Source organism: Narcine bancroftii, chromosome 1 (assembly GCF_036971445.1).
Source record: "Narcine bancroftii isolate sNarBan1 chromosome 1, sNarBan1.hap1, whole genome shotgun sequence".
Lineage (NCBI taxonomy): Eukaryota > Metazoa > Chordata > Chondrichthyes > Torpediniformes > Narcinidae > Narcine > Narcine bancroftii.
The window spans coordinates 320,449,495-320,475,476 of record NC_091469.1 but is presented as its reverse complement, the minus strand read 5'-3'; the positions used below and the strand labels follow the sequence as shown (position 1 = coordinate 320,475,476).

Here is a 25,982-nt window from a genome sequence, read left to right as displayed (position 1 = left end):
ACACCACTCAACGAACTGATCTGTCTCCCACCTGTTCTCTTTCTCATTGCCGTCTGTAAATTCTGCCCACGACTATGGCATTTGTAGACTGGATTTGCATTGTGCCCAGCAGCACAGCCGTGGGTGGAGAGCGGGTCGAGCTGTGGTGCAAATGTGCCAGTGTATCCCTGGCCCATTGCACATCCTCCATGAACTTGAGCATTTCCAAATCTTGACTGTTCATGTTTTCATTCAAAGCAAACTCCAATTGCCTTTACTCACTGCCGCAGCTCAACCCACGTTTTAAATTCAGTTATTACTAAAGTTTGTAGGATGATGGATCAACTGTAAACAAAATCACGCTGCATGCTTCTCAAATTTGCACAAGTATTTGGCAGTCTCCTCCCACACCAGCCCCCTTCCCTGCTCCCCCTGTTTTCTATGTGCTGTGAAAACATTGGCTCACCCCCTGAAACTTCCTGGCAGTGTCTTCCCTCTACCATCAGATTCCTGAATGAACAATGAACCATAGACAATGCCTGACTTTGTCTTTTTTCATTTTCTTTCACTATTTTTATTTATTTTGCAATGAGGCTTATATAAATGTTTGCCCTTTGATGCTGCTACAAAACAATGAATTTCGTGACAATCAATTCTGATTCTCAAAGGGTTCTACAATTTTTAACAGTCAAGTTTTCTCTCTCTCGCCACACCGCACCACCTCCCCCCCGCCCCAATCTGCTCTCAAACATTTTTTGTATAAGCGTTACTCTGATAATAAAACAGTTCTCTTGTAGAGTGGCACAGTTAGCACAGTGGATTGCACAACACTGCTTACAGCACCAGCAATCAGGACTGGGGTTCGAATCCCACGCTGTCTATAAAGAGCTTGTACATTTCTATGTGGGTTTTAAGATGTACTGGAGGTTGTAGGCCAATTGGGTGTGATTGGGCAGCACAGGCTCGAGGGCCAGAAGGGCCTTTACGTGTTGTTTGCAGTGGAAGATTAACTACCACCCGGGCCCAAGGCTAAGCTTTAGTAAGGACCCCGCCCCCCCTCACCGACCTTTCTTACCCCCACCCCACGGCCCCCACCCTTTGTTGAATAGAATAAAGTGAACTTGTTATTATCCTTTGGGCGTGATGTCCTCACATATTCTAAATGTATGTGCTGGGAATACACCAGTTAGTGTTTGGTCGGAGGAGGAGAGAAAAAACTTCATTAAAATCAAACAAAACTTTACCTTACAGAAGTCGTTCGCTTGCCTCGAATAATTTGAAAAGTCTGTTAGTTACAAAAGGATAAATAAAATCAGTTCTAAAAAAAGTCTCGATACTAAATAACGCAGAAGGGAGAAAAAACACAAAATGCTGGAGAAACTCAGTGGGTCAGAGTCCTTTATGTAGCAAAGGTAGAAATACATATCGGGCATTTCGGGCTGGAGCCCTTCATCAAGGTGTGAGAGAACGTCAGCATGCGGTCGAGCGAAAGAGTTTGGGGGGGGAGTTTGACAAGATGATAGGTGGAGAGGGGAGGGAGGGGACTGCAGCAATGAGGGGGAGGAGAGATGGCTGGGTAGTGCAGTGAACTGGGATTGAACTGTAGGGTGTTGTGCTGATGGGCGGCTCTGCCCCCATCTGCTCACATATAACCCTGGTTTTCCGCCTAAGACCACTGTGAAACCCTACCCATAGTTATAAGCTAATAAGAGCTTTTGTTCTCCCTCCAGCTGTGAGCTTTTATTCATGCTACAGGTGGGTAGAGGGGGAAGGGAGAGGAGGACTGGAAAGGGGGAGTGGAAAGAAAAGGCGAGTTGGTTTAATAGAAAGCAGAGAAGTCAATGTTGAGGCCATTTGACCGGAGTGTGCCCAGATGGAAAATAAGGTGTTATTCCTCCAATTTATGAGTGGTCCGGGTGAGATATATGGACAGACATTTGTGTATGGGAGTGTGACTCAGAATTGAAACAGTTGGCTACTGGGAGGTCGCTGTTGTTGCAGACAGAGAGGAGGTGCTGAGTGAAGCGATCTCCCAATCTGCGATATAGAGAAGGCCAGGAGAAGGGAGAGTTGTTTTTTTAAAAAAGTAAACCTCCCATGGGTGATGCTGCATGAGGCGGATCTCAGACTCGCACCCGTGAACAAACGTTAGGACTGGCAAGCCGGAATTTATAGATGCCTTCACCTGCTGATTGGCAGGTGAAGGCAGTACTTCCGCAAGCCTTGATCGACGTGTGGACCCAGGACTAACACACCATGTTGACAAGTGGTTACTGTGGTTAATGATGGGCCCCTCACCTTCCGGGCCCCTAGGCTTCAGCCTACTCAGCCTAATGGTTAATCCACCACTGGCTGTACGTCTAAATTAAAAAATTTAAATTAAATTAAATCCTCATCTCACTTCAAATGTCATTATTTAAGGGGAGTTCAACTATTGCTAAAAACACAATGCAAGAAGCTGGCTTTAAAAAATGTTTAATGGTGGTTCCAAAATGTTTCTCTTTGCCTCATGGGGCACTGTCTCACAAGTTTATCATTCATGTCTGTTGTTACGTGTACTGAGGTACAGTGAAAAGGTTTATTTTGCGTGCTATCTAGCATGCCAGTCTATAGAGGACGACAGGATTAAATGCAGTACAGTGCGTAGAATTACAAAGAGATGTCGGTTCAAACGGAGTAAAGCCAACTTGATTTCCCTGGGATGAGATTCATTCAGTACTCTGATGGTAGCAGGAAAGAAACTGTTCTTGGATGCTTTAAAACTGCTTTGTAAAATAGGGTTAACTGGGATATTTGCCCGGTTAGTGCCCCACTCACAAGGCAGCTTGAAAGGGTCTGACCTGGTAGCGTGGTCCAAAGTCAACCAGGTCCCTGCCCTACCTTGGAGGTAGTCAGGGAACCCAGTTAAGCTTACCTAGGCCGCACCGACCTGTGGCTTGAACAGCAAAATGGCCGACCCGGTTACTTCTGTGATATCAGTGCTTACATCACAGGGAAACCCCTGCTGAAGTCTCTGCGATGATCGGGGGTGGGGTGGGGGAAGAGGGGCCACTGCCAGGGCCCAGGATGGAATTGGGGAGGGGCAGGTGAGAGGTCAATGTCATGGGAGGGGGTCAGAGGGGTCACTGCCGCAAAGGAGAGAGGAGAAGGGTCATTGCCACGGGGGAGAGAGGAGAGGGGTTGCTGCCACAGGGGCAGAGGGGTTGGCTGTCGTGGGTTGGAGGGGGAGCACGATTGATGGTGGGAGGGAGACTGACAGCTGATGGGGGGGACAGGGGAGACTAGTTTGTATGACGCATCACTTACCGCGTCATCGTAAGTGTGGGATCTTCATTAAATGGCCGGGTTTGTGATTTACTAGGGCTATTCCCCCCTCAGCTTAAAAGGCACTGGAGGCACTTTTGCCCACTAATCACACCTGGGACCCAGGAGGAATACCCGGGTGCTGCAGCTTAACAGCACCTGTTGATTCCTGTGATCCGAGTGGAAGTAGGGAGTGGAGAGTACAGACGGGGTGGGATGTTCTTAAGTGCCTTTCAAGCATTAGTTGCTTACCCGAGCCATCAGGAGGTGGTACTGGAGGGATGGGGGGGTGTTTGTGTGATTGAGCTGCATTCACAACTCTCTGCAGTTTCTTGCGCAGCTGGGTGACCCCACTCCTCTACCATGAAGTGATACACCCTGCTGAGATGCTCTTGATGGTGTATCTGATGAAAAATGTTGAAGGGCACTCCCAAATCTCCTCAGGCTCCTGAGGGGTAATTTATTTTTTCACGCAGAGGGTGGTGGGTGTATGGAAGAGGCTGGCAGAGGAGGTGTGAGTGCAGTGTTGGACGGATACATGGATAGCATGCATTTAAGGGGATATGGGCCAAACACAGGGTCTAGTGCAGTTGGGACATGTTGGTTGGCATGGGCAAGTTGGGCCACAGGTCTGGCTTCCACACTGTGTGACTCCATGCTCTATGCTTGGACTTGAAGCTGTTTGCTGTTTGATGTAGACAGGAGTGTGCTTTAATCATCATCTGGGAGTTTGTGACTAGCTCCTTAGTGTGGCTGACAAATGTGGAGCCAGTGATATTTTGCATCAAATGTGTCAATAAGTGATATCGTTAGAAATGGAGGGAACCCTTGTAAGTTGCAATGTTGGTTTACTACGTTGCTGGGATTGTGTAGGAATAATCAGTTACAAGAACAGAAAGATGCCCTACAGTTGATTGGATCTCATCAAGTTCACCTAGTAGCATGCATAGTTATTTTAATGGCAGAGGAATCTCGTTATTAAATTGCAGCAATTGATGGTTCAAAATGGTTGAGCATTCATAGAAGCAATTGTTTTCCTTGTTTGTGAAAGAGGAAGTATAATGAAGGTTCACTACATGGACTACTGGGGTGGGAAAATTGGCTGTCAGGAGGGTGGATGTTCTCAGGGCTGGACATGCATATTACCTTCACCTTCCCTTCTCACCCACACCCCACCTTAATCACAGACCACCAATGGCATAGGGATTACTTAAAGTGAGTGGAAAGAAAATGTTCAGAACCACCAGTGTAAGCTCTAGGTACGTGCTTATCAGTAATTGGACTTGTCAATAGAAATCCCTTCATTTCTTTTTAATGAAAACAATTTTTGATATGATAATTTTTTTATGAGAACCACTTGTGAAATTTCTTAAGTGCATTGCTCAGTTGTTCACATGACTTGAAAATTCTTTCTTAAGTGGAGCACATCTTAAGATGTTTATCAAAACTCAAATCCAGGACTCGGTTGATATCCTCACTGAATGTGTCCCTGAGGAACTTTGGATCGGCATGTTCTTGGGAGTGATGCCTTCAGTTTGTGCCTGATTAACTGCATCATCTGCAGGGTTTCTCAGAGAAGACATTTGCTATCATCTTCTCCACTTGCAGGATTTTTCAAAGCAGAAATTCAGCTGCAAGACACAATAGTCTAGAGCTGCAAGCAGTTGGTGTGGTCAAGATAATAAGTGACCTTAACATGTTATGCACTGGAGTGAATGACAAACCTTCTATTGTCATTCAGACGAATGAATGGCTATGGTGTTGAGTGATTGGACCATTAAACCTGGGTCCTGGGATGAAAAGCCTTGAGAATGTGAGGTCAAATCTACCAAGTTTAAGTTTATTATCATTTGATTTGTATATATGCACCCGACAAAACAGCCCTGGTGTACGCACAAGGACACACATAAAGATCACTGGACAATGAAAATTTTGCTCTCTGAACACTTTGGGGTGCAGTTTATGGATTTTGGATTGCTGATCATGAAAATCACCTTAAAACTTTCCTATCCCATTTTTTTTAGATATAACCTACTTTTGTGATTTCCTGTCATATTTCAAATATACAAAACCACGAAGTGCAACATGTCGTTGAAAATTCATTTTCTCCCTTTGCACTCGGGCTCCTTCCCTGCTGGTCTTTGTGACAAACAAGGTGAAAGGTTTCACCAGGACATTGTGACCATGGAAAATTGGCATCAGGGCAACTGGAAATCCATCAGTGCTGGCCAACTATTGTTGGACACTGACATGAGAGGCATCAGATGCTGAGTACAAAGGAAAATCATCAGCAAAACATAATTAAGTCAGTCGAACTAACGCAATGTGTCAGCATCATTATCCGATTAAAAACACAAATTCAATAAAAGTTAATTTAATGTTTCTCCAACTTCCTACATGATGCAGCAAATCTGAAATGTGCTCAGTTTGAAGTTGTCTATCATGATCCCTGATTTATTTATTTTTGGTTAGGAAGCAAACATTTTGGAAAAACTTGTTGTTCCGTGTAATCAAAACAAATGTACGTAAATATTTGGAATGATTGTCATGGTTACAGGACACTGTTCATCAGTCTCATAGCCTGTGTGAAGAAGCTATTTCCCAATCTAGCAGTCCTGGTTTTGATGCTCCTGAAGCAAAGAATTTTAATTCAACTTCAAATAAGTGGAAAAACAAAAGTTTTATTTGTGAAAATGGCCATGATGGGCTTAGTTTCCTGGTTGAAGTTTTTCAAAACATTTTATCCTCACCTTAACTCGGAAATGGCTCCAAACTCGCCATGATTGAATGCTCAGTTTCTTCTGAATAAGTCTAGCAAGCCATTTGATGGTATCTCAGGCGACCCAGAAAGAGCATCTTGCCACCCATTAGCAAAGACGCAGATGATTTTTTTTCAGTACACTTCTTCCTTTTCATTTCGCATCCATGACACCGCACTCCATCACCCCTGAGGAAAGGACAAGCATTGGACTTCTGGCTCAGTTACCCAAGTATTTATTGACATCCTGTCAAAATGCAACTTGGTCTGAAAAATCTTTTGTTGGACACCTTGTCCTGTTCAATCTTGGGATTAAAATATTCCGGACAGTACCACCTTGAGAGGGTATTGTATCTACCAAGTGGCCCTAAAAGAATCTGAACTAGTTTCAGAATTTTAACTCGCTGATCCAAAGAATCACATTGTTCAGGTTTTGAGTTCCCCAAGTAATTTCTGTGGAGTGATGGGTTTGCGTCAATGTGAAAAGACAAAGTTTGGGAATTTCCTTGACTGTTCACTGATCCCTGTATCATGTTTGGGACAAAGACACTTTTGTTCCTTCATTTTTCTCTGTGCTCCAGTTTTAAATTTGCAATCAAACAATTCACATCGTGGCATGCTTAGCATATGGGGTTCGAATCCCACACTGCCTGGAAGGAGTTTGTACCCTCTCCTTGTGTCTGCATGGATTTTCCCCGGGGCCTCCAGTTTACTCCCACCATTCGAAATGTGCCGGGGGTTGTCAGTCAATTGGTGTAATTGGGCAGCAGGGACTTGTGGTTCAAAAGGGCCTGTTACCATGCTGAATGTCTGAATTTAAATTTTAAAAAAATTATGTAATTAAAGTGCACACTTCAGATTTTATTCAAGGTTATTGGTTTGACCATGTAGAAATTACAACACTTTTTATACATATTCCCCTCATGTCAGGGCACCATAATGTTTGGTACATTTGACTTCACAGGTGTTTGTGGAAACTCAGGTATGTTTGATTGCTTCATTGGTGCAGGTATAAGAGAGCTGGGCTTGCTTCAAAGCTTTGGAGTCTGTCGTTGGTATTGTGCAATGTGAGGACCAGAGTTGTGCCATTGAAAGTCAAATAAGCCAATTATGAAGCTCAAAAACAAGAATAAAAAAGTACGAAACATCACCCAAACCTCAGGAATACCAAAATCACCAGTTTGAAACATCATTAAGGAGAAAGGGGGTACTGGTGAGCTCAGTAATCGTCAAGGGAGTAGTAGGCCAAGGAAGACTCCACTGCTGATGACCGAATTCTCATCGTTATCCCCAAGCACCTGTCCAATAGATCAGAAACATTTTTCAGGAGGCAGGTGTCAATGGCTACTGTCCACAGAAGACTTCATGAACAGAAATACAGAGGCCACACTACATGATGCAACCCACTAGTTACCACAGAAATAGGACGGCCAGATTACAGTTTGTCTAGAAGTTTTCAAAAGAGCCTGCAGAATTCTGCAAGAAGAATTTGTGGACAGATGAGACCAATATTAACCTGTATCAGAGTGATGGCGAGAGCAAAGTGTGGAGACATAAAGGGACTGTTCAAGATCCAAAGCATGCCACCTTTGCCGTGATTTTAATGATGTTCCAAACCATTAATTTTGGTAATCCTAAGATATGGGTGATGTCTCTTAATGTTTTATTCTTGTTTTTCAGCCTCATAATGGCTTCTTTGACTTTCATTGACACAACTCTGGTCCTTGTATTGAAAAATGGCAATTATAGACTCCAAAGGTAATGAAAAGTCTAGAAGCAAGCCCAGCTCTCTTATACCTGCATCAGTGAAGCAATCAAACATACCTGTGTACTCACAAACACCTGTGAAGCCAAATGTCCCAAACATTATGGTGCCCTGAAATGAGGGGACAATGTGTTTAAAAAATGCTGTAATTTCTACATAGTCAAACCAAAATGTGTACAAATAACCTGGAAAAAAATCTGGAATGTGCATTTTAATTCCCTGTGAATTGTTTATTACAAATTTAAAACTGTGGAGCACAGGGGCAAATGATGTCCCAAACATTACAGAGGGGCCTGGAGTTGCAGCATATTAGCTCATTCACAGGTGTGTCTCCCTGGGATTCCTGTGTAACCCATCGAAACTCAGAGCTCAATGTTTGTCTTCTCATCTATCCCCACCACCAGCTTCAAATTAAAGAAAAGCCAAATAACCTCGCACTGGGGCTTTAATGGCTCCTTCTTCCCGCCTCACCCCTCCCCCCACCCTCACTTGCCCAATCTATGACCTGCATTTTGATTCAGAAAAGATGCTGGGTCTTAGCCTCAAATTCTCATTGTTTCCGGAATCAAGATTCCTTTATTGTCATGTACTTAAAAAACGAATAAAGCAGACAGATTCACCATCAGAAGAAATTACTGTCAGAGAAGGAGAAGCACAAGAGTGTTACCCCCAGAGTCACTGAGTGTCTGTGGATTCGCATCCAGTGCTCCCGCAGCCTCCAGAGACACTTCGATCCAAACCATCGGCAATCTGAGCTTCAAATCTAAACCTCCGACGCGATCAGAAAGCCTCCAGTATCCTCAGCACCCTCTTGCATCCCGGGTCCAATACCTGGTGTCCCCTTCAGCCAGTCTCGAGCCAGTCTGCAGCCTGGTGGGAGTCCTTTGACCGCCGTCGCCAGCAGCTCGCGTGAGTTTCTCTCCTGCGTGTACTTCAGCCGCCGAGTCCCTTACTGGTCCGCCGCCAAGGTCACCATCACGTAGGGTCATCTACTCTGCTTCTCATCAACAGGGTGGTGGTGGGTGTTCTCCCCATTACCGGTGCCTTGCCCCAGTCCTCTGCTTCCCCAGAATCTGCAAACAGCTGCTATGAGCAAGCACCATTGCTGGCTGAATATTTTCCCATCTTCACCAGAATTAAACTTTTATTTATTTATTTCACATTCTTTATTGATTTTTTTTTGCCGGTTGCTTGAATTCCAGATAACAGGGGTTTTACTGGGTTTTATTTGTTAATGTTTTGCACAGCAGCCTCACCTGCCTTAAACACAGTTCCATCATTGCTCTACGCTCATGAATCATGTGGGTGTGGCTGCCTTGCCTGTCTTAAGACATCTTCAGGGCAGCCATTATCCCCAAGAAGCTAAATGGATGTGAGACAACTGCGTTTTAAGTTTCAGCTTGGAATTCCTCAAAGATACACTGAATTAGATGCTGCATCTTTGAAGACATGCAGGAGTTCCTCAGAGGTGGACCCATGCATTAGATTTATGTTGGAACCACTCATTCAGGACCATCCTTAAAGAAATTCCCAAGGCTTGGGTTTTCATGCTGATGCAGATAAACACCAACTTGACATGTCTCTGCGTAGAAGCACTTGACAGTGTAAAACCAGCATTCATCATTTCTTTGAGTGCTGAGGAAACAAATGCTGTTTGAAACACAAAGTAGACAGAGGCTGTGGAGAATGCCTCTGATATGTTTGTTTTAAGTGCTTTAAAACAGTGGTCTTCAAACTGCTCCCCTAAACTCACATCCCACTTTAAGTCATCCCTATGCCATCGGTGCTCTGTGATTAGTAAGGGATTGCTTAAGGTGGGATGGGAGTGGGAAGGGAAGGTTGAGAATCACTGCTCTTGGCCCAATGGTGACTGAAATACTTTGCTTGAGAAAAATTGTCACTGGCCCATTTCCTTTGGAGTTATGAAACGGTGCACATAACGAGTCAATGAGGGATGATTAAAACAGTGGGTTTCAAACTTTTTCTTCCCACCCACATCCCACCTTAAGCAATCCCTTACTAATCACAGAGCACCGATGGCATAGGGATTTCTTAAGATGGTATGTGTGTTTAGGGGGGCAGTTTGAAAACCACTGTTTTAAATGCTCTTTTCAAATAGGTATGTCTATCCTTCCCCCATCCGAATTTTTTTCCCCTTCTTGGTCACTGTACAGGCAGCTTTTGGCCAAGTGGATGAGTCTCAAAGGGATTTATAGAGGAATGTGTAAAGCCTTGGTCAACTTCTGCTGCACTGGGTGCTGAAGTGAAGTATTGCGTGAGAAAAGCACAATGCTGGAGAAACTCAGCAGGTCAAACAATGTCCTTCATATAGCAAAGATAAAGATACATAACTGATGTTTCGGGCTTGAACCCTTCATCAAGGTATGGAAAGAATGTAGGCAAGCGCCTGAACAACAGGTTCCACTACGCGATGACATGGCCTCATGACCTGTAAAAACCAAGACCACCTGTAAATTGGAGCAGCAATGTCTACTTTTCCGTCTGGGCAATTTCCAGCCAGATGGCATAAACAATGACTGCTCCCCATTCTCCCTCTCTTCTCCAACCCACCTACCTCCTTTCCTCCAGCTCTCCACACCCTACCATTTCCATTAATGGAGCCATCCCACTGGTTGCTGGTGTGCCCTCCCTCCCTTATCCACCTACTATTTCCTGCCTGTGGGACTGTGCTCCTCCTCCTGCTCCTGCCTCCCCTCCATTTTGGTCAGGCGTCTGCCTACATTTTGCTCAAACCTCGATGAAGGGCTGAAACCTAAAACGTTGGTTATGTATCTTTATCTTGGCTGTTTGACCTACTGAAAATTTCTCCAGAATTGTGTTTTTACTTCAACCACGGTGTCTACAGACTCTCACGTTTTCCTAAGAAATGTATGAGAAGTAGATTAGTCTGCAGAGACATATGGAGTGGGAAAAACTGAGAGCCATAAATGATATTTGGGATCAGAGTGAGGTGATGGTAGATAAAGTTGACCTGGAAGGAGGTGGACAATGGCAAGAATGCTGTAGAGGCTTTGGGAAAAAAAACCCCACAGACTGTGGGAAGAACTCAGTGTGTCAAGCAGCAGTGATAGAGGCAAGGTGATAGTTAACGTTTTGGGTCAAATAGAACAGAATAAGCCAATCCGGCTCACAAGCAAATGCAACAAAGTTGGCTTTATTTATAGAGAAACTTTGGTAAAGGACCTGGTGCATTGTACAAGACCCAACCAAGGTTCTAAATCATACAATGAAGAATTTGCATGCATTTTTGCATGGATGATGTCAGTTCTTTGTCCCGAAGGAAGTATTATTGAAGTATATTTATTCCTGGTGTATAAAAAATTATCAGTTTATATACACTGATAAATGTCCCACAAAAAAACATGACGACACTCCAGTTATTCTGTATTTTTGTAAAGTTGGTTGATGTGAAGCTCAAATACTGGCCAGGGCACCAAGACAGCACCTTTTCTCTGTCGAATCTCTGCTCTGGGTATTTTTTTTCTTCACGTGCCTCAATGATACCATTCATAAAAGGCTCATCTCAGAAAGACAAACCTGGGGTTTGAACTGACATCTTAGAAAAGCAATACGAGGCCACAGCTTCCTTACTCAGGGCACGAGTAAGCTGGCATCTGAGATGAGGCTGAAGTAAACGCTGCGGGCTCAAAAACGTACTCGGGGTTGTAGGCTAATGGGGTGCCCATTGGGCAGCATGGACTCGTGGGCCGAAATGGCCTATAACCGTGTCTAAATGTAATAATTTAAATTAGGAAATAGCCCCAGGATGGTTTGAGGGATTGGCAGGGAATAATTTGAGCAGTGGGCACCTCCGGTCAAATCAATGAGAAGTCCAGGAAAAGGAAAAAAAAGTCACTTGGAATTGCAGCCACAAAAGCAATAAGTTTCTCCAGCCCATTGCAAGTTGTTTCAGGTGATTAAAGGTCTCCGATAATAAAATGAGAGCCAAATAATTTGGAGCTGAAAATGATGCCAGGAACCATCATTTCCACCCACGCCCCCCCACCCCCAAAAAAAAGATAGTGGAAATCCAAAAATCTTTCAGAGTTGCTCAATTGAATATTTCAAAACCAAACCTAAAATTATTGCATAACCAACGATTTGGGTTTGAGCTCTTTATTGAGGGACTTTTGTGTTTTCACTTCAGATGTTCCTGTTTCACTCTAAAAATATTGGCACAGTTTATGTGCTAGTGATTAAACCACATGATGTGCACAGGTGTAACCTGCTTTACGAAACTAGAGCCTTCCTATGAAACCTTCTGTAAGCCAAAATGCCGTAAAGCGAAGGCCCGTTCACTGCTATTCAGGGCTCTTTTTGTAAAAATTAAAACCTATTCAAATCTTTTCATAAAAGCAAACATGGGTTTCTTCGTAAAAGAAGCGAATTTTCGTAAAGCGAGTATTTGTAAAACGGGGAATACCTCCAAATGGAATTAAGTCGAGATCGACCGCAGTGCGATTTGAAATGCAAATCAAGCCAAGTAGCTGGGCCACATTACAATGTTCCCCCACAACAGCAAGACAGGGTTAGTGAAATGCTGCGCGGAGACGCAAGTGAGTGAACTCAGACCCAGCAGTGGGCCTCATGGATTTTCTGTGCACCATTGAGGAAACCCCACTGCACCTAGCTGAAATAACTTGCAAGGATGAGAGACTTCAAATTTATAGCGATTAGAGTAACTGGTATTGTTCCAATCCAAAACCAAGGCGTAGGGTGCCTTGGTTTTCGAGGGATATTGGGGATCTACTTCAGAAGAAGGGAGAGATAGACAGCAGGTATAGGGAACACAGGGCAAATGAGGTAATCGAGGAGTATAAAAAATGTGAGAAAAACATCAAGAAAGAAATCAGGAAGAAAAAAAACAGACATGGGGTTGCTTTGGCAGACAATGTTAAGGATTTCCATAGGTATATTAAGAGTAAAAGAATCCCTTTGAAGATCAGAGTGGTCAGCTGTGTATGAAGCCGGAAGAGATGGGAGAGATCTTAAATGGTTTTTTTTTGCATCAGTATTCACTGGCACAGAGTCATGGGAAGTAAGGAAAACAAGCAGTGAGGTCATGGAACTTATACAGATTAAAGAGGAGGAAGTGCTTGCTGTCTTAAAGCAAATAAGGATGGATAACTCTCCAGGGCCTGACAAGATATTCCCTCAGACCTTGAGAAAGATTGGTATAGAAATTGCAAGGGCTCTGATAGAAATATTTAAAATGTGGTACCAGAGGATTGGAGGGTAGCTCACGCTGTTCCGTTGTTTAAAAAAGGCTCCAAAACTAACCCTGGAAATTATAAGACAGTGAGTCTGATGTCTGTAGTAGATAAGTTATTGGAATGTGTTTTTAGGGATAATGTATACAAGTATTTGGATAATCAGGGACTGATAAAGGATAATTAAGATGGCTTTGTGCGTGGTAGGTCATGTTGAACTAATTTTGTATAGGGGTTGAGATGGTTAAGTTGTAAGGTAAGGCCAAATTTGGAGTATTGTGTGCAGTTCTGGTCACCTAACTACAGGAAAAATATCAATAAGGTTCAAAGAGTGTTGAGATTTACTGGGATGCTGCCCGCACTTCAGGAACTGAGTTATAGGGAAAGGTTAAACAGGTTTAGGTCTTTATTCCCTGGAGGTTTGAAGAATGAAGGGGGGATTTGATAGAGGGATTTCAGATTTTGACAGGGGTAGACAGAATAAATGTAGGTCGGCTTTTTCCACTGAAGGTGGAGAGATGCAAACTAGAGGACATGGGTTAAGAGTGAAAGGGGAAAAGTTTTGGGGGAACATGAGGGGGAACTTCTTCACACAGAGAGTGGTGGGAGTGTGGAACAAACTGCCAGCTGAAATGGTAAATGTGGGTTCACTTTTAATTTTTAAGAATCTGGGCAGGTGTATGGATTGGAGGGGTCTGGAGGGCTATGGACTGAGTGCTGGTCAGTCAGACTTGGGAAAATTATAGTTCGGCACCGACTAGAAGGGCTTGTTTCTTTGCTGCATTATTCTGTTTCCTCCAAGTGGTGAATGCTAAATAAGTTGCAGTACAGAGCTTCAACATTATGAACTGTTTAGATCGAGTTAATAAAGAAAGATCATTTCTATTGGTGAGGAGCAAATGGAAATTGTCACATGGGTGCTGTAGTTGGCTTAATGTTTGAAAAATGCTGCACCACAAAAGCAAAATTAACTCAGTAATTTTCTTTTAGCTGCATGGCTTTTATAATCCCAAAGCATTCATGATTTTTGAGCTTACCTTGTACCCCATAAGGCACATTTGGGAACCAGTATATGGGTTAAATGTGTAAAATCAGCTAGCTATACATATTTATTGTGCTGCGTAGCCAAGCTAGAAATACTGGCTAATGAAAGGGAATACAATCTTTTGGAGGTTAAATAAATATTGTAGTTAAAATGTCTCCATTTGTACCAGAGTAAAGAATGAAAGTGTTCTTGTAGCGGGAGCAGCTGCAATCAACAATCGTACATTGACAGAAGATTTCAAGGGCAACTGCAAATTGCCATGGTAACCTGGAGTGGGAGTTTTCATTGGTAAATTTCAAAGCAAATTTTTGTGAATAAATCTTCTGTAGAAGTCACCTTAATGGTTCTGTCTTCACCTGCAGCTTTCAAATCACATTAGGCAAATGAAAGGGTACATTCCAGACACAGACGGAGCCGATGTTGATTGCCCTGTTATCTCTATGACTGTTGGATAACATTCCATCTTATTGAACTTCTTTTACTAGTTTGATGAATGATTTGTTTTATTCACCATGAACTTCCATTTGGCTCTGCTCTTCTGGCCGGAATCCGGCCCTGGCTCAGTGTTCGCACTCCCTCCTCTGACTCAGGAGGGGGCAGAATTGTGAATTCAAGTCTGACTCCAGAGACAGAGTACAGAATCAATTATGTTTTTTTTTAAGACCGCTGCAGCATTCCAGGAAATTATTGCCACTTTCCCGAGACGCATGTTGTGTAAAAAGGTTGGACCAGGAAGGAGTGTGCCATTCCTGTTCCGATATTTTACCTCATAGACTAGTGGTCTGAACCTTTTTCCACTCACACACCACTTTAAGTAATCCCTATGCCATCAGTGCTCTGTGATTAGTAAGGGTTTGCTTAAGGTGGGATAGGAGTGGAAAGACAAAGTTTGAAAACCATAGTTTTAATCATACCTAATTGACTCATTATGTGCACGGTTTCAGAACTCCAAAGGAAATGGGCCATGACAATTTTTCTCAAGCAAAATATTTCTGTAACAGTGGGGTCCAGAGCAGTGATTCTCACTCTTTCCTTCTCACTCACGGACCACATTAAGCAATCCCTTACTAATCACAGAGCACCGATGGTATGGGGAATACTTAAAATGGGATGAGCGTGGAAAGAAAAAGGTGGAGAACCACCATCCTAGACCCCTTGTAAATTTCCCATAATGCTTGCAGTCTAAAGTGACCTGCAGGCATTCAGTGAACGATGGGCTAATGAATAGGATGTATTGATGACGCGCGATGCAAGTCCTGCCTCTTTAATTACCTCACCCAGTTTGTTGTCTAAACTTGCATTAGGAAACAGATTTTGGGTTTTGGTCATTCATGTGTGAACGACCAAAGCCAAGACCTCCGACATTCTTCAGATGGTTTAAAATCACACAAACTCTATCTAAAAAAACATAAAAGGTGCCACCTTAGTGCACCACCAAGGGAGAGCTTCACCATCAGATGTGCTTTCATTCAGCTCGGGGTACAAAAGCCAAGGCGCGCTCATCTTGGCTATTCGATGATGTGCCAAGTCTCTTCATACTTCTTAAAAAGTAGAGGTATTGGCATCCCTTCTCAAGGCTTTCTGATGCATGGACTGCCAGGAGCTTGCATCACTGATCCCTCGTCTGGCCCTTACTAAAATCAAACGTATACTTTTTGGACTTGGTGGTGTTGAGAACAAGATTGTTGTTCTGGCACCGTGGAACCTAATTCTCGATCTCTGCCCTGAATTCTGACTCATCATTTCCAGTAATTCAGCCCCCAATGGTGGAGTTATCAGCATTGGAGCTGAATTTGACTGTGCCAGGGTGGGTCAACCACCATCGTCAGAATCATCATATCATGGAAGTGGCAAGAAATAAGACATGGAAAGGGGCTAAAATGCACATCAGATTTCCATGGCAGAAAGTGTCCATTTGACCCATCAAGATGGCGGCGCTGCCAGAGTTGCTGTAGCAACACCGATGCCGCTGGTGCAGACCCGCGGGGAGTGGAGATGCCGTGCTCCTGCGGGTTCCAGCCGCCCAGTCAACTGCCGTCAGCTCCACACAGGCTTTGAACGGCTCATTGAGGGAGCTGATGGGGGTTTTTATTTGAAATTCCCTACTGCGGGGCCTGCGCCCAAGATGGCAGTTCCTATTAACCAGCAGCGGCCACGAGGGGCTGAGAGGGAGAAGAAGAGGAGATGACCCATGGGGGACAGTGACCGTGGTGGCAGACCCATGAGGAGGGACTCTGCGACTGAGGGACCAGCATATGTGGCGGGGCTGCTGGCAACTCGAGGCAAGGAACCCGTGGAAGCTGCAGGCTGCTGGACGCTGCTGTCGGGAGACTCGCGCTGGGCTCCAGACTTCTGGAGACTGGCTCAAACTGGCTGAAGGGATACCAGGTATCGGAACCGCGATGCAAGGAGGTGCCAAGGGCGCTGAAGGGGTCCTGACCGTGTCAGAGGTTTGGATCTGGAGCTTGGGTCGCCAATGATTTGGATTGGACTCTATGTGACTGCGGAAGCGCTGGAGATGAATGTCCGGACACTCAATGACTCGGGAGACTCTCTTTTGCTTCTCTTACTCTGACTGTAAGAGGCGATTAGGCAATTCCTGCCAGTGGCAAATCTGTCTTCCATGCAGCAGGTAAAAAGAGTTTCATGTAATAGGACCCTGTTTTATTACTATGACAATAAATTGAATCTTGAATCACCTCATGCTCTATCCCAGCCTGTCAACTTGCACTTTTAATTCTTTCTTACTTTTGTGTTTCTCCAACTTCCCATTAAATGCATCCCGTAAATGCAGGTTCTACTAAAACAAAATATTTTAATTTTAATATATTTTAATGTAAAGATTCATGGTCCACAAGCCCGTGCGGCCCAAATACACCCATTTGACCAATGAACTTGCTCTTCCCAAATGTCTTTGAAATGTGGGTGGAACATGGAGCACCCAGAGGTACCCATGTAGTTATGGGAGGACCGTTCGAACTCCTTACGGACAGCTCCGGATTTAATCTCGCGTCGCTGGCTCTGTTATAGCATTGCTAACCGCTACACTAACTATTTGTTTTATTTGACCTTTCTCATAAGATCCTGCTGATAGATGACAGAATATTTTAACTTTTTAAAAAAAATTTAGACATACAGTGCAGTAACGGGCCATTTTGGCCCACGAGCCCATGCCGTCCAATTTACACCCCATTAACCTACAATTGCCAGCATGTTCGAACAATGGGAGGAAACCAGAGCCTCTGGGGAAAACCCGTGCAGACATGAGGAGAATGTACTAACTCCTTACAGACAGCACGGGATTCAAACCCCGATCCCAATCTCTGTAAAGGCATTGCGCCGACCGCTATGCCAACCGTTTCGCCCGAAATATAGCATTTTTCCAGGATTTTTGAGACTTGTCCCACAGGAAGGAGTGAGGAATGCGGTGAATTTTAAAGCGTTATATCATTACACTTTTACAGTTGCTCTAAAGAGGAATCTTCCAATCCAATTGGATTTGAGGCACAATGTAAGATGGTGGGAAGTGTGCCTCACATATCAGGTCTCCTGAGTTACAACACCCCTTATTTTAAGCATTGTCAGCTGGAATGGACTTGCAGAAATGTAGCATGGCAAGGCTCTGAACCACTGCTGATTGTTTAAACCAGCTGAATCCATTGGTTTTCACATTGAGTCTGATAATCATTATTTTTAGCACAGAAGCAAGCAGTTGAGCACAACAGATCAATGCCAATGCTACTATTCAATGTGAGCCTCCTCCCATCTAACTCATCCAACCCATGTGCACCTCTGCCCCTTTTGTCGCCCTGAACCGATCTACCTTGAAATGGATCTTTGCTGCTCCAGTTAAGGTTTGGGGGGGGACATTAGGGGAGAGTTCATCGCTCATAGGGTGGTGGGAGTGTGGAATGAGCTGCCATCTGATGTGGTGAATGCAAGCTCGATCCCGAGTTTTAAGGATAAGTTGGATAGATCCGTGGATGGGAGAGGTCTGGAAGGAGCAGGTCAGTGGGTCGGCACAGACTAGAAGGGCAGAATGGTTTGAATTAATTTTGTTCAGTGCTTTATTGTTGTCTCATTTAAATGACAAGATAGCAGAATGCCACTTACTGAGGCATAGATCAGAGCTCGCATGGATTAAGTCACGACTGGTTAAAGGCTCCCCTCCTTTGTGCTCATTGGCAGAAGCTTTCAACTAGAGTACTATGAGTGTGCGTGGTTCTGCCAGCCTCTGAACGATGAAGTACACCACTTATACATCAAAACAGTGGTGCTGTAACAGCAGCATCTCTGACACTCGTGCGGCCCCAGGGAGAGCGAGGAGAGGAGACACAGCAGTCCTCCGCAGGGTTCTACTGCCCAATCCAACTCCCAACAGCTCCGTACAGGCTTTAACTGGCCTGTTGAAAGAGCTCACAGTGGTTTTATTTTTAAAATCCTGCCACCACGGGGCCTGGGCACAAGATGACTGTGCCTATGGTCGGCAACAGCCACGAAGGTTTGCAGACCCTGGGAAAGCAGAGGACTGGTGCAAGTCACTAGAAAATGGAGAGAATACCCCACCTTGTAGCAGACATAACAGAGGAGATGACCCCACGGGATGGTGACCGCAGTAGTAGACCAGTGGAGGGGGTTCTGCAGCTGAAGGACATAAGGGCAGCGGCCTGTGGGTGGCTTGAAGTGAGAAACTCACGTAGGCTGGGTGGTCAAGGGCCTCACACCAGCCTGCGGACTGCTGGAGACTGGCTGAAGGGGCACCAAATATTGAAACCAGAATGCGAGAGGGTATGAAGGGCGCTGAAGGCCACCGATAGTTTGGACTGAACTCTATGGCTGTGGAAGCACACTCGGTGACTCTGGGGGAGACTCTTCTCCATCTTTCTCTGACTGTAAGAGGCACCGCACAATATCTGCAGATGGTGAATCTGTCTGACTTACAGAAAACTAAAGCAAATTTTGTGTAATACATGTTTTATTGCCTGACAATAATGTATCTTGAATCTTATACCTTTGTGGTTATATGGCTGTATTCACTGGCTGGCCTGGCCACTGGGTGTCTCCTGCCTTAGCTCCTCCCTTGATCCTACCCATGTGACCCCGGGCCATAAAGGTCAAGTCCTCTCTCCTTCACGCTCATTTTCCTAGCCTGAACCTGGGCCAGCAGTCTCTTGCTCAATAAAGCCTGTAGTTCCCCTCAGCTGACTGCGTCATTATTGGGGCTACCGATAGCGCCCAACAATTTATTGAGCAAGATTTTGGAACTCTCTGGTTCTGAGAAATTGCTGCACCCTGAATGGCTGGAAGTAGACCCCCAAGTCCCTGGTGCATCAGTACTCTTCGAGCAGTGGGTGAACTGTTTTAATAATTTCCTCGATGCCGCTGTGGAGGTGGTCAACTTGGACGAAAAGAAACTCAAGATCCTTCAGGCACGAGTCGGCCAGAGGGTCTATCTGCGTCTGCTTCTTCCGCCAATTTGTTTGATAATTGTTAAAAGTTACTGTATTGCTGTTGTTATTACCTCCGGGTTTTGTTGTTACTGGTGGGTTCTTTTTTAAAAAGCGGTGGGGGTGAATGTGGTTATATGGCTGTATGCACTGGCTGGCCCACCCTCTGGGGGTCTCCTTGCCTTAGTTCCTCCCTTGATCCTACCCATGTGACCCCGGGCCATAAAGGTCGAGTCCCCTCTCCTTCCCACTCATTTTCCTAGCCTGGACCCGGGCCGGCAGTCTCTTGGTCAATAAAGCCTATCATTCCCCTCAGACTTCTGTCTGTGTCATTATTGGGGCTACCAATAGTGCCCAACAACCTTCCCCTCACCTGAATTTGCCTGGGCTGCTCTGTAAATAAGATTCCACTGGTAAGGGCTGATTGATTAGTGGCATTTAATATCTTTTGTAAAAAAAAACATGCAAGTTAAACACACATATACATTTAAGTCTGTTTTCAAAACATAAAAACAGGTTGGCGTAATGGTTAGCACAGCACTGTTATTAGTGGTTAGCACAACCCCTGCGATCGGGACTTGGGTTTGTATGTCTGTATGTTCTCCCCGCGCCTGCAAGGGTTTTCCCCAGGGGATCCTGTTTCCTCCCACCGTTTAAAACATACTGGGGGTTGTAGGCTAATTGGGTGTAATTGGGCGGCATGGACTTGTGGGTCCAAATGGCTTGTTACCGTGCTGCACGTCTAAATAAATAAATAATGTTTTTTAAAATAGCCGAAGCATCCAAAAAAGGCAAAAGGATGATTTAAAAAAGGACATACCTTTGTCTTTGCTGCCATGATATTAAAGAGGTTGCAGATCCTGTACCAGGTTTAACCTGGGTAAGTTCACCTTTGTAAGTACCTTGGGGACTGACAGCAAGACATTCTAAATGAGTCATTAAGGTTGGGGTGTTAGTAAATATAAGTGCATGTGTCTCAGTCTGGGTTGAAATGAAGCTCTGGTTTGATTTTGTTTTTTTCTTTTCAAGTCCATTGTGAGTAGTCCCCTGAGAATCCAATGCGGAAATTAGACTCTTCACAAATTTCACAGAATTTTGTGGCCTTGGTGAATTGTTCTGCTTTTATTTCAACTTGCAAAGGTAATTGCCACCCTTTGATGGGTTACTATTGCAAGAGAAAGGTAATTCTGTGTCAGTAGGGGTTTTGAGGTGGCAGGCATCTAATGGCACAATCAGGGAATTTTGCTGCTACATGGGCCGTCTAAAAAGGAATGTGCAGGGATTCTGAGTCCATTCCTGCCCTGCGATTCATCCGGCAGGAAGCCTGCAGTGTAAATCGTACTAGAAAAACTCGTCGCCAGTCATCCACTTCACTGCACATCCAACCCCCAGAACTGTTGCACTCAGGGTCTCGCAGTCTAAGAAGGAGGCCAGTGTAAACAGCCATGCAAGCAGTAATTAGGCTAATTTTCTCCATGATTTTCCCAACATAGCTGTCTAAAAAAACATTAATCACTACCTATGGCTCCCTGCTATATTTACATGGTTAATCTAGATTTTAATTTGGTCAAAGGTTATTTTTATTCCAGATCTATTTTGGAAGCATTTTGTTCTGTATTATTGACCTGTGTGAACAAGGTTATTTGGACTCTTTAATTGTGTCATGAGTTACTGGTGATGTTTAAATATTTTATCAATCATATGCACATGAAGTGAATCATGGGTAGTCTGCACTATTTAAGTGAGCCACAGGTAATCCTTATTACTTAAGCACGCTATGTGCAATTTTCATCATTTAAATGTGGCACAAAGCTTTGAATAATGATTCTGCAAAGTGACTTGATTAATGATAATGGGGACATTGACAGCAAGCAATATCTATTACAAAGCAATCATGGTCTCCTATGTGATCGACAACAAAGATAACAAAAAATCCTTTCCGTTACTCACACTGAACACGCTCTCCTTTCCCAAAGGAACCGCATTGCCTTTATTTTACCAAGTTTATTTTCATGCTGCTGCCAGCTTAGGAAGAGGTGAAGAAGCACAGCAAGTAGACGATGCCCCACCACCCTGTCAGTTTATTCAGAGCAGTGACTTATTCCAATAGAAAATGAGATCATTGCAGAACAATGAGGGATCTGCTGTTACTGCTGTGGAGTGTTTCGGCTCGGGTCACTCCCCAATGCAAATTGCTGTTATTTGAGCTGAGGTGAGGAAAAAGGTTTTGGCTTCGCCCTGCACTCTCTTCGCCAGTGTTAATGCGAATGTCTCCACCAGGTACATTTGGTGGCAGTGGCTTTTCCAGGAGCTGGGGCATAGCCGATTTGTTTTCTTCCTGTGAATGGGAAGGGAAGGTTGAGAACCACTGCTCCAGACCCAATTGTTACTGAAATATTTTGCTTGAGAAAAATTGTCATTGGCCTATTTCCTTTGGAGTTCTGAAACTGTGCACATAACGAGTTAACGAAGGACGATTAAAACAGTAGGTTTCAAACTTTTTCTTTCCACCCACATCCCACCTTAAGCAATCCCTTACTAATCACAGAGCACCTATGGCATAAGGATTACTTAAAGTGGTATGTCAGTGGAAAGAAAAAGGTTGAGAACTACTGGTGTCATGGTGTAGTTGCATCATCAGCGATCGGGACCAGGACTGGAGTTCGAATCCTGCGCCGTCTGTAAGGAGTTCTCCCCGTGTCTGCGTGGGTTTTCCCCAGGGGGCTCCAGTTTCTTCCCACCATTCGAGACATACTGGGGGTGTAGGTTAATTGGGGGGCACGGACTCGTGGGTGGAAATGGCCTGTTACCATGCTCTATGTCTAAATTTTAAAAATAAAATATGGGCATAATGACCAGTCATGAACCTTCACGCAAAATATGGGGTGCCATAACTATTCTACTTGCATTATACTTTCTGCCCCGATCAAAATATTATGTGAACAATTCTTATCTTAATGATCAGTTTTACAATGGTTCTTCATAAGCCAACAGTTACAAAACAAAGCAAATCCATTCAGAGCACTTTGTGCATGAGAATTTTAATATGCATTTTTAAAATTCGATCACACACAGACTAGAAATTTTCCACCAAGCTTAGAAAGGTTTACATTGAGTAGCAATTCCCTCATTTGAAGCTGAAAAAAGGTGTTTCAGATTGACAGCTTATCTCGATGGTAGGAAAATGATACGTCCTTTCCAGTGTGCTCAATACAAAGATGTAGTGCACTTGTGAAAAGTGTTATCAATAGGAAAAAGGAGCTTGAAATTCTATTTTCTTGACTGCCCCAAAGCATTTTTGAAGCCATTGATGTAATGAGCAATACAATTGATGCATGTAATAACACAAAATATGGCTAGGTGATATGTTATTGAGAGGTTGGCTTGAGGACCAGGAACACTGGAGAGAGCTCTACTGTTCTTATCCGGGGAGCCACAAGGGACCATTGTATCTACTTGAAAGAGAAGGCAGGCCTTCTGTTAAAAATGGTCTTCATTTTTGTGTCCAAGTCTCTGGAGTGGGGAAATTTTCTGACTGAGATAATTTGAGCCATAGCTACCGCATTGAAAGTATGTCTGGTTGTAAAACCTTTTAGGCCATTCTGAGGTTGTGAAGTGGGCGATACAGTTACATTGTCCTTTCTCTGGATTACTGCTGATCAGTAATTCAACTTCACTGGACAACCAATTTTTTCAAAAGATTTGCTTGCTGGAAAAAAACACTAATTGGTGATTATAATAGACAACTTTCACACTCAACTCAAATATAATTTCCAATTTGATGTAGGTCGTGGGAAGTTGAATAAACATTAAATTAACTTTTATTGAATTTAGGATGTTTAATTGCAGAATGATGCTCTAAGGTTGACCTACATGTTGCACAACGAATATGAGAAGCCCAGGGTTTGTCTTGGTCATCAATTTTACAACCAAAGTAGAGCTCATAGGCTTTCTTAATGAGTGCAGTCACGCTGTGTCTTTGAATGTTAAACGTATACTCACCACAAATGTAACAGAACGTATCGCAGCTAATGTGGCATTGCTGAGATATTTCTGTTGTATTGCATCTTCCTGAAGACAATAAATCGTATTGTTAAGTATGCTTGCAATGCTATTGCCTGACGTACAAGTTTATCAACATGTGTTCAAACTATATCAATGAAATGCACAGCTTCTGTATATGTGATCTGCTTTTATAGCCTGCCTGCATCTATCCTGACATCAGGTCACTCATCTGAGTGCTACTGGTACCATGTAACCCAATATACCTGTCTCATGTTTGAATGGTCGGCAAACTAAACTGGCACCCCCACCAGGCTTGCCTGGTGTGTGGAGGATGGCTAGACACCCTGCAGGATGAGAAAAAAGATCTGCTAAAGGGCGGACGAACCCTCTCGTAGGGTCAACGGCCATCTAGAAAACATGTGCCGTGAAGTGCAGAAAGGGCATCCCTTGCATCTAAGCTCTGTCACTACAACAGAACTTCCCCCAGCCGTCTTGGACCTCACCTTGCTGCTGGATGGGGGAGGGGATGTCGAGAGGGTGGGTCTGGACCTGTGCAAACCTCCCAACTCACCAAAAATCCATTCAAGCTCACACTGTTCTTCTCTGAGGAGTAGGGTATCCTCACAGTGCCTGTCAAAGATCGGCCTGTACAGCCATTCGAGGACACACATCTCAAACCCCACAAACTGACTGAAAGGAACCATCATCTTCCTATGGGATGGACAGCCAGAAGAAGAAGAAGATCCTGACTAAGCATGCCCAGGCCTAAGACAACATTTGCTTGGACCCTGCACTGAGTGCATGCCCTGGCTGGCTTGGACTGAAACAAGGCAGCTTGCTTTATGGGCAATAAACTAGTAGACTTAAAATATGACAGGAAATCACAAAAAAAAAATAGATTACATATAAAAAAAGAGGTTACATGATAGAACATTTTTAAGGTAATTTTTATGATCAGCAGCCCAAAATCCATAAAATACATCCAGAAGTGTTCAGGAAGCAAAATCTTCGTTGTCCAGTATATTTTTGCCCAGCTTCAATGCATGTTTCTTGTGAATTAATAAAACCAATGGGCTATTGATATATTGCGGCCCAATTTAGTTAAGGGTGCTTCAAAGGCAAACCAATCATTACAAAGTGTTTTGAGGTGCGATGTATATTTTTCTCTGAGTGAAATGTTAGACATGATTCTGATGTTCATTTTGTGTCCCCTCTCAAACCCCCCCTGTACATATGTGTGGTGTTCCTTTTGCCTAGACCTGGTGAACCATTTCTGTGAGCAGGTCCTCAGTTTCTTGCTTTGTCCCTACTTTCCCACTGTAGCCCCGTCCTCCCCTGCTGTTGACTCCGTACCCTTGCAGCGCACGGGCAGCCAGAACACAGCCACCTTCCAGAGGCCCAGCTACGCCACCGGCCCGGCAGCCAATTATGGTGACCCTTACCGGACGCTCCAGTATTGCCCCTCAGTGGAATCGCCATACAGCAAGTCTGGGCCCGCCATCCCACCTGAGGGCACCTTGGCACGATCACCTTCCATCGACAGCATTCAGAAGGATCCCAGGTGAGTGGAAGCCACTTTGTTATGTTCCCCCTCCAATGTTGTGAAGAAGAAAATGGCTAACTTTAGTGTTGCAGAAAAATGTTAGATGAATGAATATTTTGTTAATTCCTTCCTTAATCCCATCTCACTTCTTTCGCATTTGCATTCGTCCCTCTCACGGTGGTAGCTTTACGGAATGTCATTCTGGAGTATGTTACTGGGGGATGCATATGTACAGTGCATGTTCTTATTCCCTCTATGTACAGGAAAGTTTCACCTTTCCACCTGAGAGGCCATGACATCCAGTTTTGGGAGCCAGAACACCCCAGTGCACTCTTCCTGGTGGACTGCGAGGTCTGAAATGATCTGGACCACCTTCCTTTCCACTGAATGATGGCAAAACATTTGTGTGAGTTTCCCAGGAAGTGCAACTTTTCTGAGCTCATCGCACCTCGTTTGCCGAGGCTGCACTCGGGAAAATTCAGCAAAATCTTGCACTGACGATTTGTTCCAAGGAATCTCTGTTGCCTCAATGGCTCGTACCTGAAGCAATTTGTTTCCCGTTAACCTTTCTTTGGTCCTCAAGGCTTGCTTACTTTGCAACAAAGCTTAGAAAGGGCTGAAGCTGATACATTTCTGATTTGAGTTCAGAGTATATGAATGCAGAGTATATCAGTACAGAGGCTTTCTATTCAGCGATATTAAACGTGTGCCTCAGATCTCAATGGTGTCATTTTATCTTGGGTGAACTGCCTGAGAAAAGGGCATGTATTTGTACGTTGTTCAATTCTATAATACCAATCTAGTTTCTGTCTTAAAGCTCATGATGTATTTTGGTGGGAGGGGGGGTGGGGGGAGGGGTTTATGTCAAGCCAGTTATTACTTTCAAGGAGCCAACAGTATTGCAGT

General features: G+C 44.2%; 1 protein-coding gene across 13 annotated transcripts in view; it reads left to right on the top strand.

Moving 5' to 3' along the window:
• ctnnd2b (catenin (cadherin-associated protein), delta 2b) overlaps positions 1-25,982 on the top strand; it is a 1,542,927-nt gene that overhangs the window by 1,192,762 nt on the left and 324,183 nt on the right. For 9 of the 13 annotated variants that reach the window (XM_069906986.1, XM_069906993.1, XM_069907027.1 and 6 more), the window contains one exon: positions 24,791-25,094. In XM_069906986.1, the coding sequence (XP_069763087.1) occupies positions 24,791-25,094 (304 nt within the window). The remainder of the gene's footprint in view (positions 1-24,790; positions 25,095-25,982) is intronic. The other 4 variants (XM_069907003.1, XM_069907036.1, XM_069907061.1 and 1 more) reach the window with 1 other exon arrangement.